The sequence below is a fragment of the Centrocercus urophasianus genome, unplaced genomic scaffold (genome assembly GCF_019232065.1).
Source record: "Centrocercus urophasianus isolate 14NV4802_14NV808 unplaced genomic scaffold, USGS_Curo_1.0 seq_11, whole genome shotgun sequence".
In the NCBI taxonomy this organism is placed as follows: Eukaryota; Metazoa; Chordata; class Aves; order Galliformes; family Phasianidae; genus Centrocercus; species Centrocercus urophasianus.
Genome location: NW_024884253.1, coordinates 77,441,078 through 77,454,966, shown reverse-complemented (window position 1 = coordinate 77,454,966; position 13,889 = coordinate 77,441,078). Strand labels below are relative to the sequence as shown.

The window sequence follows — 13,889 nt, the reverse complement described above, 5'->3', positions numbered from 1 at the left end:
AGGGAATGGCCTCAAGTTGAGCTGGGGAGTCTCAGGTTTGACATCAGGAAATACCTCTCCAAGACAGCGGTCAAGCGCTGGAATGAGCTGCCCAAGAAGGTGGTGGGGTCATAGTCCCTGCAGGTGTTCAAGAAAGGTTTAGATGCTGCACTGAGAGACATGGTTTAGTGGGAAATACTGATGAAAGGTGGACGCTTGAATGGATAATCTCAGAGGTCTCTTCCAACCTTGGTGATTCTACCCTTCCCTTGCACCAAAAGAAACCCACTCTTCCACCAGCTCCCTTCACCAGGCTGTACATAAAGTTCCTCAACCCCTCCTTGAGGGAGCACCAGCAGACATCTGTAAAACAGCCTGAACATAGGGGCTACAAGCACTGAAACTCCAACAGAAAAAGAATGATTTAACTTGACTAAATACAAACAGACAGCTAGCACATGCCACAGTAGAGTTTTCCTCATCAGACCCAGTACTTCAGTACATATGAGATTGCCTGTGCTAACAGAAGCACTGCTCTATCCCTGTTCTGACAAATCCTAATATACCAAAGTATTCAGCTATCTTGGGTCTGCGGACTGTGAACTTCTCATGATTCTTTGCTCTTTCTCAAGGGCTGCCAAGTGTATAAACTGTTCCCATTATTTACTCACAGATTAACAGTTGGTAAATTGGTCCCAGGGAATCACTGAAGAATTTTCCTTATAACTATTTCCCTTGCTTTAAAAAAAAAAAAAAAAACCAAGCACATAACGCCTTCTACCCACCCACCCCCACCCCTGAATCAATGTGAGAACTTCCTGCACTCAGAACAGCATGAATAGAGCTGGCAAGTAGTCAGGGAGATAGTACAAGCCCATGAATGCGCTGAATTCAGCTTCTGTGCCGCCGTTAAATTAAAGGAATTCAGGAGCCTCACAAAGGCTCGGTTATTTAATTATATTATAAAATAAAAGGCTGAATCTATTAGACAGCATACGAAAGAAACTCCTTCCCAAGTGCCTGTGCGGAACACGCAGCCCCAGTGACTCGGCCTAACCTTCTCCCTTTCCTCAGGGCGACATCAGCGGTGCCTCTGCCAGCGCCCAGCAGAGCTGGCTGTGGTGTGAGAGCACTGCCTACCTGCTGGGACCACAAGCCTCACCACTGCATTGCTGACAAGCCGTGCAGACTTACCATGGCGATGTTTCACCTTTGCGCTTTGTTTACTGCAAAACTCGTGACATTTCCAGACAAACTACATCTTTATTTACCACTGTATCTTCAACCTCTAACTAGATGCATTTACAATGCAGCATTCAACAGGTCCTTGCTTGGCTTCAACCTCCTTCAGTAAAAATTAAAGGAGACACACTAACAAGAATAACTACAGCCAAGCAGCAAGATGTCAAAAACTCTACTTCCCCAATCCTGTGCTTGCTACCTTCCATCCCCCTATAATTAGCCAGGAATGGATCCACTCTGCAGTTCGCCTTGCAGTCTCAAGAAACAACAACAACAAAAAAATCAAGGCAGCTTCCCTCATTGAGGGCTCTGCTTCCCACCAAATCTCTCAACAGCCTCATATAACAATCTCTCTCCTCAGTATGAAAGACATGACACGCTGCAGAGTTCAAAGCATCATCAAGATGATGAAAGGACTGGAGCATCTCTCCTGAGGGGAAAGGCTGAGAGACCTGCAACTGTTCAGCTCAGAGAAGAAAAGGATCTCGATGTGTACCAATACCAACAGGGAAAGATGGAGCCAGATCGTTCTCAGCAGTGCCGAGTCAGGACAGGAGGCAACGGCCACAAACTGGAGCTCAAGATGTTTCCTCTGACCACCAGGCAACACTACTATACTATGCAGGTGATGGAGCACTAGCACAAGCTGTCCAGAGAGGCTGCTGATTTCCCTCCTTGGAGACATTTAAAAGGCACCTGGACACAAGCCCAAGAAACCTTCTCTAGGTGGCCCTGCACAGCAGTAGCATTGAAGCAGATGAACTCCAGAAGTCCTTTCCAACCTCAGCCATTCTCTGTCTCCGATACACATGTAGGAAAACAGATAGGATGAGAATACCATATAGTGGAAAAGATAAGATTGACCCAGAGCACAGTATACTCATTCTTACAGTTCAGCCAACCTTGCTTATTACTTAGGGACTCAGCCTGTTATGTGTGACATCTCTCCTGATACCAGCACCCAGTCCTCACACTTTACCACAAAGATGCCAGCCACCCACCAACTCACACAGATTTGAAATGCTCAGACCAGTACCATGCGGACACAGCTTAATGAGACTTGTGACTACCACACCTCACACCACCATGCTTTCCACGAGCCATCAAGAATAAGAAGCAAACAAGTATTCACATTCACAGCAAGAAAGCCATGCATACTTGACTGCAAACCAATACCCACTGGGATACATTCCTCTGAACGTGAGGTGCCAAAAGGATGAGGGTAACTTCAAGACTGAGAAGCAAATACGAGAGTTCAAAAAGTCAAACCGGGACATTTATGTACAAATGATAAGACAAGGTTTGCATAATCTTTCAACAGGGAGATAGCGAAGTATCAGTTCCCTGCTACTGAGAATGAAAGACACAACAAGATCCTGATTCAAAAAGGTTAGTGAACATTAACTTTACACCATGTCATTCATTTTCGTACAGACAGCATCTACACTAGGTAAGGGAATTTGACATTAGCCTCTGAGCATCTCTGAGCATCTACATATTTTGCTGCAAAGCCATGTCTGCAGAGAAAGGTTCAAAGGATTTTCATATGAGTATGTGCCTTACACGTTTAGAAAAAATAGCTTGGATACGAGCTACAAAGTGCTCAGCAAAAGTAAAACCTGAACATTTAATTAAAAAAAAAAAAAAAATCAGTGCCAGCAATAACCCACAGAGAGCCAAGACACAACGGTCAAATGAACTATTGAAGAGTCTCCAATAAGAATTCCACTTAAGGGCTGCCAGCATGCACGGTACCTGAGAGAGCTCAAAGGCACTTAATACCATGTTTGGAAAGGCATCTACACCAGTTCTTTGGGACATGCTCAAGAACCTCACAGAATGAAGTCTACATAAACGCTTGAGGATATTTTTGTGTTTAGCATCAGGTAAATGCATATAATCCTCTCCTGGACAAACACCTGCACACTGAATTCCGAGCATCTGCTTACTGGGGATCCATCCTTTCTCAGGGTTACAGGAGGAGACCAGACTTGCTTCAGGCCATATTCCCCAGCAGCACCTCCCTTTACAACTCAGAAAGCTCAGATGGCTAACTATATTTTTTAACTTGATCTGTTGATCATATTTAGCTTAGCTGGTGACAGCAAGTAGGAGGGCACTGCCAAATGCTTTAAGTCCCCTATGTTCATTGCACACATTCCTAAAAAGTGTAAGCCTTACTGAAGTGCCAAATGTCATGCCACTGCTTGCAAGTCAGACTGGTATTAAAGATTCAGAATGTCCAGTTGGAGGTTCAAAGATTTTAAGACTATGAACTCCTCTACTGTCAGCCACAATTCTTACCATGCATGACCAGGATATTTTTTCTTTCCTCATCAGTTTACAAATTCTTCTTCTTAAAAAAGTCCTTTGATAAGATTATTCAGGCCCCCTAAAATCCTACATTTGCAAGAGACGAACCGCTGGGTAAAGAACGTACACATAACACAGGATTTTTATTTAAACTTTTCATGTGCTTGTTTCTGTAATAAAGTAAAAAAAAAAAAAAAAAAACCAAACCCTTAAACTCTTCCAAGGTTCTGCTTCTTTCTTTTTACTACCTCATTCCCTTATCCTACACTGTTAATACACATACGCACAACAATTCTGTTACACAGATTAGTGGGCACTGCAGAGAAAAATCCTAGAACCTTCAAGAACTGAAAACAGGATTTGTTGCACAAAATCAACAAGTTCACAAATGCAGCCAAGAATGTCCCAAAACTTCCTGCAGGAAAAGTCTGGCTGCATATTATAGGCTGAAAGGATTCCCCCCCCACCCCCAGCAGAAGTAGTATTTGCTGTCTGCCAGCAACTCAAAACATGCCTTCTCTTAATGCCTAACTGAAGATGCAAGAGGCGTTGTAACTGCTCACATTCCAGTGGAGCATTACATAAAGGTACACAACACACATGGCATTGCAAATTAAGTAGACATAATATATACCTCAGGCTTCAGTAGACCGTTTCCTCTGGACAGTTATTTTGGCACTGACAGAAGGAATATGACTTAGTCCAGGGCAGACTACAAAGCCTCCTAATCTTTCTGCTGTGATATCTAGCAATACTGATCTGCACATTTTTGTTCTAGGCTTTATGAAGGAAAGTTTAGAAGATGATAAATAAACTAGGATCTTTTATCTCAGATTCAGAAAACAAACATTCTGAAGGATATTTCTTACAAGAGACATGCCAAAGACAGAATCTGCAAATCAAAAGAAAGAATAATGTAATGTAGTTTTCTTGTATTAGCAGGAATTAAAGTTGTCATTTGATTAAGAAGATTAAAGAGACACAAACCAAGCAGTCCTCAGTGCTACAGTCTAATCTCAAGTGGAATGAATGTACTTATAGAGATGATTTCACTGTTCTTGAAGTTATGAAATGAAAACGGTTTCTGTTATTTAATAGTCTGAAGCATATCGCACTATTTTTCAGTTGATTCACATGAAAGATGTAGATAACAGATTCTATTTCTGTTGACAAAGACAAGAGACATGATTTTCATGTCACCAAAGGAAAAAAGATAAGACACATCCACAGCCACTTCACAGAGTTTGGACACTTCAAAGAGTTCAGATTCCCATTCTCAGCCAGTCCTTTCTTTTATTAGCTATGACACCCAGGAGAAAAAAAAAAAAGTTAACTGTTTGCTCTGAAAGGATATAAGCTCTGGTCTACTTTTAACCTTGAAACGTTAATCCATGCCACCAACTATGAGTTTCACACTTTCACCAAGTCAGCATACAATAAATCCTCAACCCTAAGACTGAAACAAGAAAAAAAACCACCTTTCATGTAACTACTGATTTCATTGCTTTCAAATAGCCTTCTGATGGTATCTCTGAAACCTTAAAATGCATCTCCCCCACATACAATTAACTTTACAGTTAGGAACATCCTGTTTGCAATGCGTAAACTGTCCTGCCTTGTGCCTACATCCATGTACCATCAGCATAAGAAGAAACTAGAGATCCTAACCTGTTGAGTACAGCCTTCTTTCAGGAGTTCAATGCTTCATTCATAACAGCTTCTGTCATTAAGTGTTTTATTATACCAGGCAAGCTTTACAGTATGAAAGACAATAATGACATACAGTATTAGGCTGTCTCAGATAATTATAATTCAGTTTCACAAATAAAATGATTGCTTACTGGGACTGTCATCCCCTAGAGGTTTGTTTGTCCCACTACATAATACACAGCAAAAGGAAAAATATGTTCCTCCATCATTTACAATTTGAGTTAATAAGCATCATAAAGCAACTGGTCAAATCTAGCAGGGGTTGTTTACAATCAATTATCTTCCAATAAGCAGACTGCACATACAGTATCTTTGCTGTTTGTAGGACCCTTCTCAAAGCCCTGTGCTCCTATTATCTGCTTTAAAAGGTTAGAGAGGATAGGACAGGAGGAAAAAAAGTCAGTGTTGGAGAACAACAAAACAACATTGTGCAGCAATCTGATCAGCTCACTGTCCAGTTGGAAACTTACTGGTTTCAAGGTAGCCTTAAAACTAAGGAGCTGCTTATCTAAGGCTTATCTGAAAGCAAAATCTTTGCTAGTAAGGACTTCAAGGTATTCTATACCGTTTATTTTAAAGCAAATAAAAGGGTGAACCAGGCATAGTTATTGTTTAAAGAAGCATGCAGCTTTCTGAAAGGAAAAGGACTTGGTATTATTCTCATCAACCGAAGGGGCCTGAATCACACGTTTTGTTCTACTCTTCGGAAATTCTCCTCTCAGCAGAGCACACATTCAGAAGAGGAGTGGTCTGTTATTTATCTTAATTGCAGGTCTTACTATCTCTTTCTCTTTGGACACAAAGATTCATAAATTGAACAAACAGGAAGAGAAACTGCATTCAGATTACATAATTAGGTTTATGTAAATTGCACCTACAGCCTCAGCTTCTGAACTTCAAAGGCATTCCAGCTCCTCATTACTCCCTTGGAACAAGGCCCACTGTTTTGTTTTTATTTAAATAAGCTGGCATAGCACTTGGAGTGCTTGCAGATGAGAGGCACCGCTTAATGTGGCGATTATGGGGTTTCGAGAGTCAGGAATACAATTCGGTGCCCAGTGAAGTTGGTGGGAAGAGTTCTGCTGCCACTGGAAAAGGCCCAGAGCAAGTAGCAGCCTACCGAGTCCAGAGGGCCAAACTTACCTTTGGTCCACAAAAAGCATTAAACTTTTAAAAGCCTCCTCCACTCTACTTGGATGTTTGAGTCCGCATCTCTTCGACAGCTTCATTTCATTTTCATTCTATACTGAGAACTAAGCTAGATGAGATTGGAGACAAAAATCCCCTGAAACTGACTATTTTAAATCGGTATGTAGGTAGTTGTTCTTAACTGTCAGATCAAGGAACGCACAGTTAATTGGGCAATGAGTATTTTCAGCATCCCTTCAAATAAGTCAAAGCCAGCTGGAAGAAATTTTACTTCTCCATCAACTGGAGAAGCTTCAAAGACAGTATGCTATGCTATGAAATTAAATGACTCTTCAGGAGGTCTTTCTTCTTGATTTAAAAGTTGTCACTGTTAAACAAAAATGTTCTCTGAAGAACATTTTTGCCCCCAAAATAACAGGGGGTAGTGGGAGTTCAACAACCATAACGAATGCACAAGACATTCTACAGCATTTCCATCCACCCATGTACTTTAACCACACCTACAGGAGCAGACTCAGCCATCAGACTGAAAGGGTCAGGCCTGGTCAGCTAGCTCAACAGGGAAGCAAGAAGAATCCAGATTGTGTAGCTTTTCTGCCAGTGACCACCATCTAAAACCAGTGACTCTATGTGACAGTGGCAGGGAGTACGGTAGGGGCCACCATACCCATGCAGAGAATGTTGGTTTTACTATTAATTTTGCCTACCTGAAATCCCCATTGGAATTTCAACTGGACACAGGAGCACTGTCCATTTACAACCCACACGTGTCTCTCCATGCTGTTAGGACAGCTGCTGCATTTCAAGAGGCAAGTGATGTGCATTCTTTGCATGCAACATTTTATCACAAAACAGTCAAAAAAAAAAAGGAAATTGTGCCAATTTAAAATACATCATAAAAAGACTTAAGTCTAAAATTCTCCAATATCTAAGACAGCTTCAGTGATTAACAGGCATGAATCAGCACTCAAGAACCAGTTACTTTTGGCAAACAGTATCTGTATTAGGAGAGCATAACCAGAGAAATAACAGTCCAACTGGGAAAAATAAGCTCCAAGTCAATAGGTTATTTTATAGTGAAAATACAGAAATTATTCTCTCCAAAAAAGTAGTGCTGTAATTCACACAACTGTCTAGAAAAGCCATGTAAAGTGCAAGAATTACACAAAGGGTAAAACTAAGGACTTACGAGTAAAGCAGAAAATACAGAATTTTCAAATAAACATTTCCTGACATAAAACTTGCAGTGCTTAACTACCACCTATCTATACACAATTCAGCCATTACCATGCAGCTGGAATTTCAACTCTAGTTTCTAATCTGACTCGCGAGTATAAGCAAGTGGTTATTGATTACTTTTAAATGAGGATGTTTTCTTCCTGTGAAGTTTCTTAAATGTCTTGTAAAAGCCAAGCATTTCAGAATTCCTGTGTTAAAGCCACATCTAGAAGAAAAGCTAAGGCATTAATTCCTGAGTGAGTTTAAATCTTTTTAGGCATTTACAAGGGTCGGCTGCACTTCCTTCATGCATCACTGAGAAGGAAAAAAATGAGCTGGAATTATACTATCGAGATAGTGATGCTCACAGATGACTTCAGTACATCTGTCCCTTCTACTTGAGCTGGTTTCCCCCACACAAACTGCAATTGACTGCAAGCATCAAAGCCTATTTCATTTCAATCCACACACACAGAGGCCTCAAAAAAATAGCAACCAAACAAAGGTAAACACAATATTTAGTACTCTGAATCAAAGAATAAAGTTATTACCAGGCTATTTCAGACACAGCTTCACAGAGCTGAAATCCCCACGTGAGCAAACATTCCTAAACACAGCAATAAAACCGAGTCAAAGGAAACAGCTGAAAACAGACACATGCAGAGATTTATTTGATCTTATCCAAAATGCCAGTGTGCCGCATCCCACAAGCAGAAAAGTGATTAAACACTGAAGACTGAGTCCAAGCGTCTTCGCTTTTACTGTCCAAGGCAAATAGAAAGTTGCAAGTTAGTTTTGGATTTTTTTTTTTTTTGTCTAGAAGTTGATATACTTAACTCAAATATGAAGCTCCCTTAAGCCCTGAAAAAAATACAGCTGTTAGCATGTGAGGTATGGGTTCCCACCAAATTAAAATGCTGAGCGTAACGAGTAGCACTCCCATCTCCGAATTCCTCTTCTGTGAAATTCCATGGACGTACACTTTTCAAACTGACCTTCTCAGACATGCTTTTTACCTCCTTGTCTTCTGGAGGACCACCTGGATAACCAAGACATCTCTCTTCACATTGCTTTATTAAGCCACAAACCAGTTCTCCGTAGTTAAGAAGCACATGCCAGGTACTAACATTATTATTTTTGTACTATTATCTTTCCAAGAACCACGTACCATTTTAGCTGCATAGCAGCCTGCCAGCGTTCTAACAGAACAGATGGACGTTTTAATTGCACAAAGGCATTTAGGTATATCAGCAGTGCCACCACCACGGGAATGTTCATGCACAGTTGCAGAAAGAAAGAAGGAAATAGCTTGCGAGATATGGAGAGAGGGGTAGCAGCAGAATACAAAGAGAAGAAAAAAGATGAACGCTGCACTCCCCGATGCATCTCAGTTGAGAAACTTTGTATTTTGTACATGCAGTTACTTTTATATAAAGAACTGCAACTCATGTGTTGGTACTTCACACATACTTAAGTTATGGATGCTAGCCAGGAGCACAAGAGAATGTAAGAGCTGCAAGAACCGCTGTACTTAACAGGTGTTACATACCAAGGCTTAGTGGTGGAATGCTGGGGGGGACTTGCAGCTATGTGCACTCAGCCTCAGAGCCTCTCAGAACTGCCTGCCTTGGGAAGACCCCATTGCAACCGGCACTCTTACATAAGCAAAGGCTATCGCTGCACTGGGACAGGTGGAGCAAGACCAGCACTGCTGCCATTTAACACTAGCCTGCAGAACAGGACTAGAAAATTCACTACTTTGGCCATGCCAAGATTGCCTGGATTTAAACACGTGATGTCACTGAAACAAAGTAGTTCTCTTAAGTGGGAAGTTTTCCATATTACTTCCCTTGCAGTAGATTGATTATGGTTACAATGATTACAAAGTAAACAAGATATATACATCCAAACTACACTGGGAAGGAAAAAAAAAAAAAATGGAAGGGCACAGCAGCCCAGCATAGAGGATGCTTTTCTTTCAGCTGAAGAAGAGTTCACTCACTGGGACCTCACCTTTACAACCACTACCATAGGAAAAGCCATCCAAATGTGAACTAACTGATTTCATGTTAAATAAGGTGTTGGGTTTCAGGAAAAAAAAGCCAGTGCCCCAGAGTCAGAAGCTCTTCCTTACAGCACAGTTGCTGTCCTGCTCTAAGGAGCAGGTATGTCTATGGCACGTTTTCCCCTTAAACATCATGCAGTTATCTTAAATTGAGTCTATCGATGCATTTAATAGCTGGGCTGATTTATTCAGTAAGACATGCACACAGCAAATAGCCAGCAACTCAATACATGTCTCACAAAAAGCTGCCATGCCTGTGGTTTTCATCTATCACCAAGCATCCAACACCTGGAAGTCTTCATGGGACCTCAGTGGCCACACGGGGTGACCCATGCTACATGCTCCCACTCTTACCTTCACAATGGACAGAGCAACATTTTCTGCAACGAAATTTCTGACAAAGCTGGATTGGTTTCTGCTCTCAGCTTTTTAAAAGGTCACATGAGCAACAAACCTCTCTTCATAAACAAAACCTGACAGCCAGTTGCCAAATTAACACCCTTAATTACATCCGGCATTTCTTCGTTTTCTGCCCACAGGCAGTCACCTACTGGAAAGCGATACATCTGATGACACCATCAGGTGCAGAAGCCCTGTGTCACATCAGAGAGCAGACAATTTAATGACAGCCAAGCGCGAGAATCAAACACCATCACCTTTCAGTAGGAAAGCAAAAAAGCCTCCAACATCCACTATCCTGAGCCAGTCTTATAGTCCAAGTCCCTTGCCATGTAGATGCTCCACAGCACAGGGCTGAGCAAGACTCCACGCTTACTTCTGACCAAGGGCTCATAACAAGTAAAGGCTTCTGCAGTTTTTCAGATGGCTACGTTGGTGTATTAGCCCATTTTCCTTCAGCACACAAATTGCAGAGAAGGCAAGGCCACTGGGAAAAACCTCATTTTACAAGAATTATTTTTACAGAGCAATAAGGAATACTATAACTTGTTTTTGAGAAGCCTTCTGGATCACAGCCACTGTTACGGTTTTAGGAATAGTTTAGTAAGTCTGACCTAATCGGTCTCTCAGCTACAATATCAGGGCTGTAATTGCACTATGGATTCTTACAGAGTTCCATAAGCAGTAAAGGAGTATCTCAGCAGAAAGCTATTTAACCATATCCTTTTAAAGAGAGATTAAGTACTCCAAACTTTGAGGACAGTATCTTTTGTTGAGATGGATTTCAACACAGGGAGAAGCTGACATGCATGGCTAGCTGCTAATGCCCAGTTCTGCTCAAATCAATGTTACAGGGGGCAGAGTTGGATGCTTACATCTGTAATGGGCTTTGTTTTAGCAACAGCATTATTGCACAGCAATGCTCAGTCAAGAGACTGAAGAAATTGTGCACACTCAGAGTACAAGTAGAGGAGACAAAAATATGTGGTAACCACATTTTGAAGTGAGTCAAGACAGCACGCAGGAGGCAGTTTTACATTCTGTGTCACATTTTGTTTTCTGAGCCTCTTTAATTCAGAATACTGTGTCTAAAGAACAGACATTTCACTGCAGAATGTCTATGAACAGCTACATCATCAGCTGTGTCATCGCTGTAAAACCCCTGATCCTCTGCAGCTCTCCTAGTTAGTTTTTTCCAAAAAGCATATTTTCATGGCTTCCACAGCTAGAGAAATCACCACCACACGGTAACTGCTGAAATCACTGGCTGTATCACCTTACTTTGTTTGGAATTTTTAGCATTGTTTCAGCACTGAGATCTTCCAGCCTTAGAATCGTCTCTCCCCAGAAACAGAGAAGCCCAGAAGTTATCGCTGCATTCTCCTCTCTCCACACCCCGAGGGGATTAGGGAAAAGAATTCTTTATAGAAGCGGCGCAATGAATCCAGCCTCAGTTTACGCCATTTCACATCAGTACAAGACCAGGATCATCAAATCCTACAGAGACCACTTGCAGGAAATTACAATTGCAGGGGGATAGAGCTGCTGGTTGCTCTCTATCGACTGGGACAAGGCAGCCTGCCTAAGCCAATGACTCCAGGGCAAGCAGGAAACCACTGCTAAAATATTCCTTCTGGTACTCCTGGAGGATCATTTGATCAAAAAGGTGCTTCCAACACTGTAACTCCATAGCCAAAATTGACTCTCTAATGTGATGCGTATTCCTTTTTAAGTCTCCTTCCTTTCCTCCCTTTCATCACCCAGCACAAAAATGAAAGGCCATAAGGATGTCAGGAGGAGCTGCCAGGATAGTTACACCAAGTCAGCAGACGACATAGCAGCAAAGCTTCCTTCACTCTTTTGGCTGGAAACACTCTGCTACAAGCACCGGATTACAGGTGTTTCAGGTGTTGATCACAGATCCCCCCAAAGAGATAAAGTTTTCAAAGAAACACTGCACTTTTGAAGCACAGAGGCACGCTGCCCGGGATACGGAATTACATAACACATTTGCATTCATTTAATCCCACGTATGCTTACAGATTTACATTCCTATTTCAGAGCCTCGTACAAGGAAGTCCAGAGCACACAAGCTACGTTCACCAATAGGCTGTGACACCGAAATAAAGCAGCTGCATTGAGCAGGTAGAATTCATCACTTAACGCACAAAAGCTACATGCAAACAGGCGTCGCTGCGTGCCTAAGGCTGACCGACGTCTGCTGATTCTGCTTCCTATAGAATGCATCCTGTTAGAACGGGCCAACCTAAAACGTGCCCGCGCGTTCCCGGCCGCCGGGAGCAAGGGAGCAGCGCTCCCTCCAGCACCACCTGCTGAACCCCACCCTCATCACCCGGACACAGCAGTTATTTCTGCTCTTTCCCTATCTAACCCCGTCCAGCCAGCTCCTCGACTGAACGCCACTCGGTATCCGTGCACGGGAGATATTTTTAAGCCCCCGTAAAAGAGCACCGTTGCATAACCTCGACGCGAGAGCTAACTTTTCCACCGACACCCTCCAAACCCCGCGCCCAAGGCCGTACGGCGAGGCTGCCTCGGGAAGCTCTCTCCCCCCGGGACGAAGCCTGCGACAGCCTGTTCCCACAGCCCGTGACGGCAACCTCGCCGAACCCACCACCGCTCCCGCGGCACGAGGCGAGCAGCGGGCCGAGCCCGCAGGAACGCATCTCGCCCTCACGGCGGCCGTAGCGCAGCCGCTCCTTAAGCCCGGGGCCGAGCCGCGGGGATGGCAGCTCCCCTCTCCTCGCCCGCGGTCCTCCTCGCCCCCGGCTCCGCTACGAGACGACGTCAGAGCAAAGCGCCGAACCGCGAGGACCCGCGCGTCCCGACTCACCAGCATAGAAGCGGATGAGGCAGCCGGTCTCGGCGTCCATGCCCTCCTCCTGCACCCGCCACAGGTCCCTGAAGCCCAGCTGCGAGAGGTAGTCGTTCTGGATCCGCAGCGGCTTCTCGTGACCCTCCAGCCGCCGGCTGGTCTCCCCGTGCAGTTGCACGAACAACGCGGGCGGCCCCGCGGGTGCCTCCCGGCCGCCCCCCGCCCCCGGGCACGGCTCTCCGGGCGGCGGGCGGCCCCGGCCCGGCCCCGCACCTGCCTCCGCGCCGTCGGAGGGCGCCGGCTCCGCCTCCAGCTCGTCCGAGGACGACGAACCGCCGCCGCCGCTGCTGTAGGGGTCCAGGCGTTCGGAGACGCTCTCGGCGCCGGGGCTGAAGCTCTCGCAGTCGGAGCCCGCCGGCCCCAGCTCACCCAGCAGGGAGGGGCACGACAGCGGCGGTCCCGCCAGGTACAGCTCGGTCGGCGGCGCCGCGGGGTTCGGCGAGCCGCCCTCCTCCGTGCCTTCCGCGGGCGGCGCGCCTCGCTTCCCCCGCCGGTTCCCGGGCCGCTCCCCTTCGGTCGTCGGCTCGGCTGTCGCGGTGGCGAGGCCCTCCTCGGGCGGCGGGGGCTGCGGGCCCGCCTTGCCCGGCACCCGTACCACGCCGCCACTGCCGCCGCCGCGCGGGCCGGGCTGTTGCAGGCGGGCGGCCACCTCGGCCGCCGTGGTCTCCAGGGTGCAGAGCACCGGGCGCAGGTAGCGGTTGGCGTGGCGCTCGTAGACGTGCACGCAGCCCCGCTGCAGGTCCCGCCGCACCCAGTCCCGCTCCGGGGGCTGCAGCGGCTGCAGCTGGCGGGGCGGCTTGGGCAGCAGCGCCTTCCTGTCCAGGCTGCGGGTGCCAAGCGGCGCGGCGGCCGCAGAGAGGTTCCTCTTCAGCCGGCCCCGCCGCAGCAGCAGCGAGCCGCCGCCCGCCCCGCCGGGGG

At 45.4% G+C, this 13,889-nt stretch overlaps 1 protein-coding gene and 1 long non-coding RNA gene across 3 annotated transcripts in view; one reads left to right on the top strand and one right to left on the bottom strand.

The window, feature by feature from the left end:
- Nucleotides 1-13,889, bottom strand: part of PHLPP1 (PH domain and leucine rich repeat protein phosphatase 1) — a 131,836-nt gene that overhangs the window by 117,754 nt on the left and 193 nt on the right. Inside the window, exon 1 of the mRNA XM_042839990.1 lies at nucleotides 12,930-13,889. This exon is cut by the window's right edge and continues 193 nt beyond it. Within this exon, the coding sequence (XP_042695924.1) occupies nucleotides 12,930-13,889 (960 nt within the window). The remainder of the gene's footprint in view (nucleotides 1-12,929) is intronic.
- The window catches only part of LOC122172016, an 11,917-nt gene continuing 11,305 nt past the window's right edge, over nucleotides 13,278-13,889 (top strand). For both annotated transcript variants that reach the window (XR_006172155.1, XR_006172154.1), the window contains exon 1: nucleotides 13,278-13,377. This is a non-coding gene — a long non-coding RNA (uncharacterized LOC122172016). The remainder of the gene's footprint in view (nucleotides 13,378-13,889) is intronic.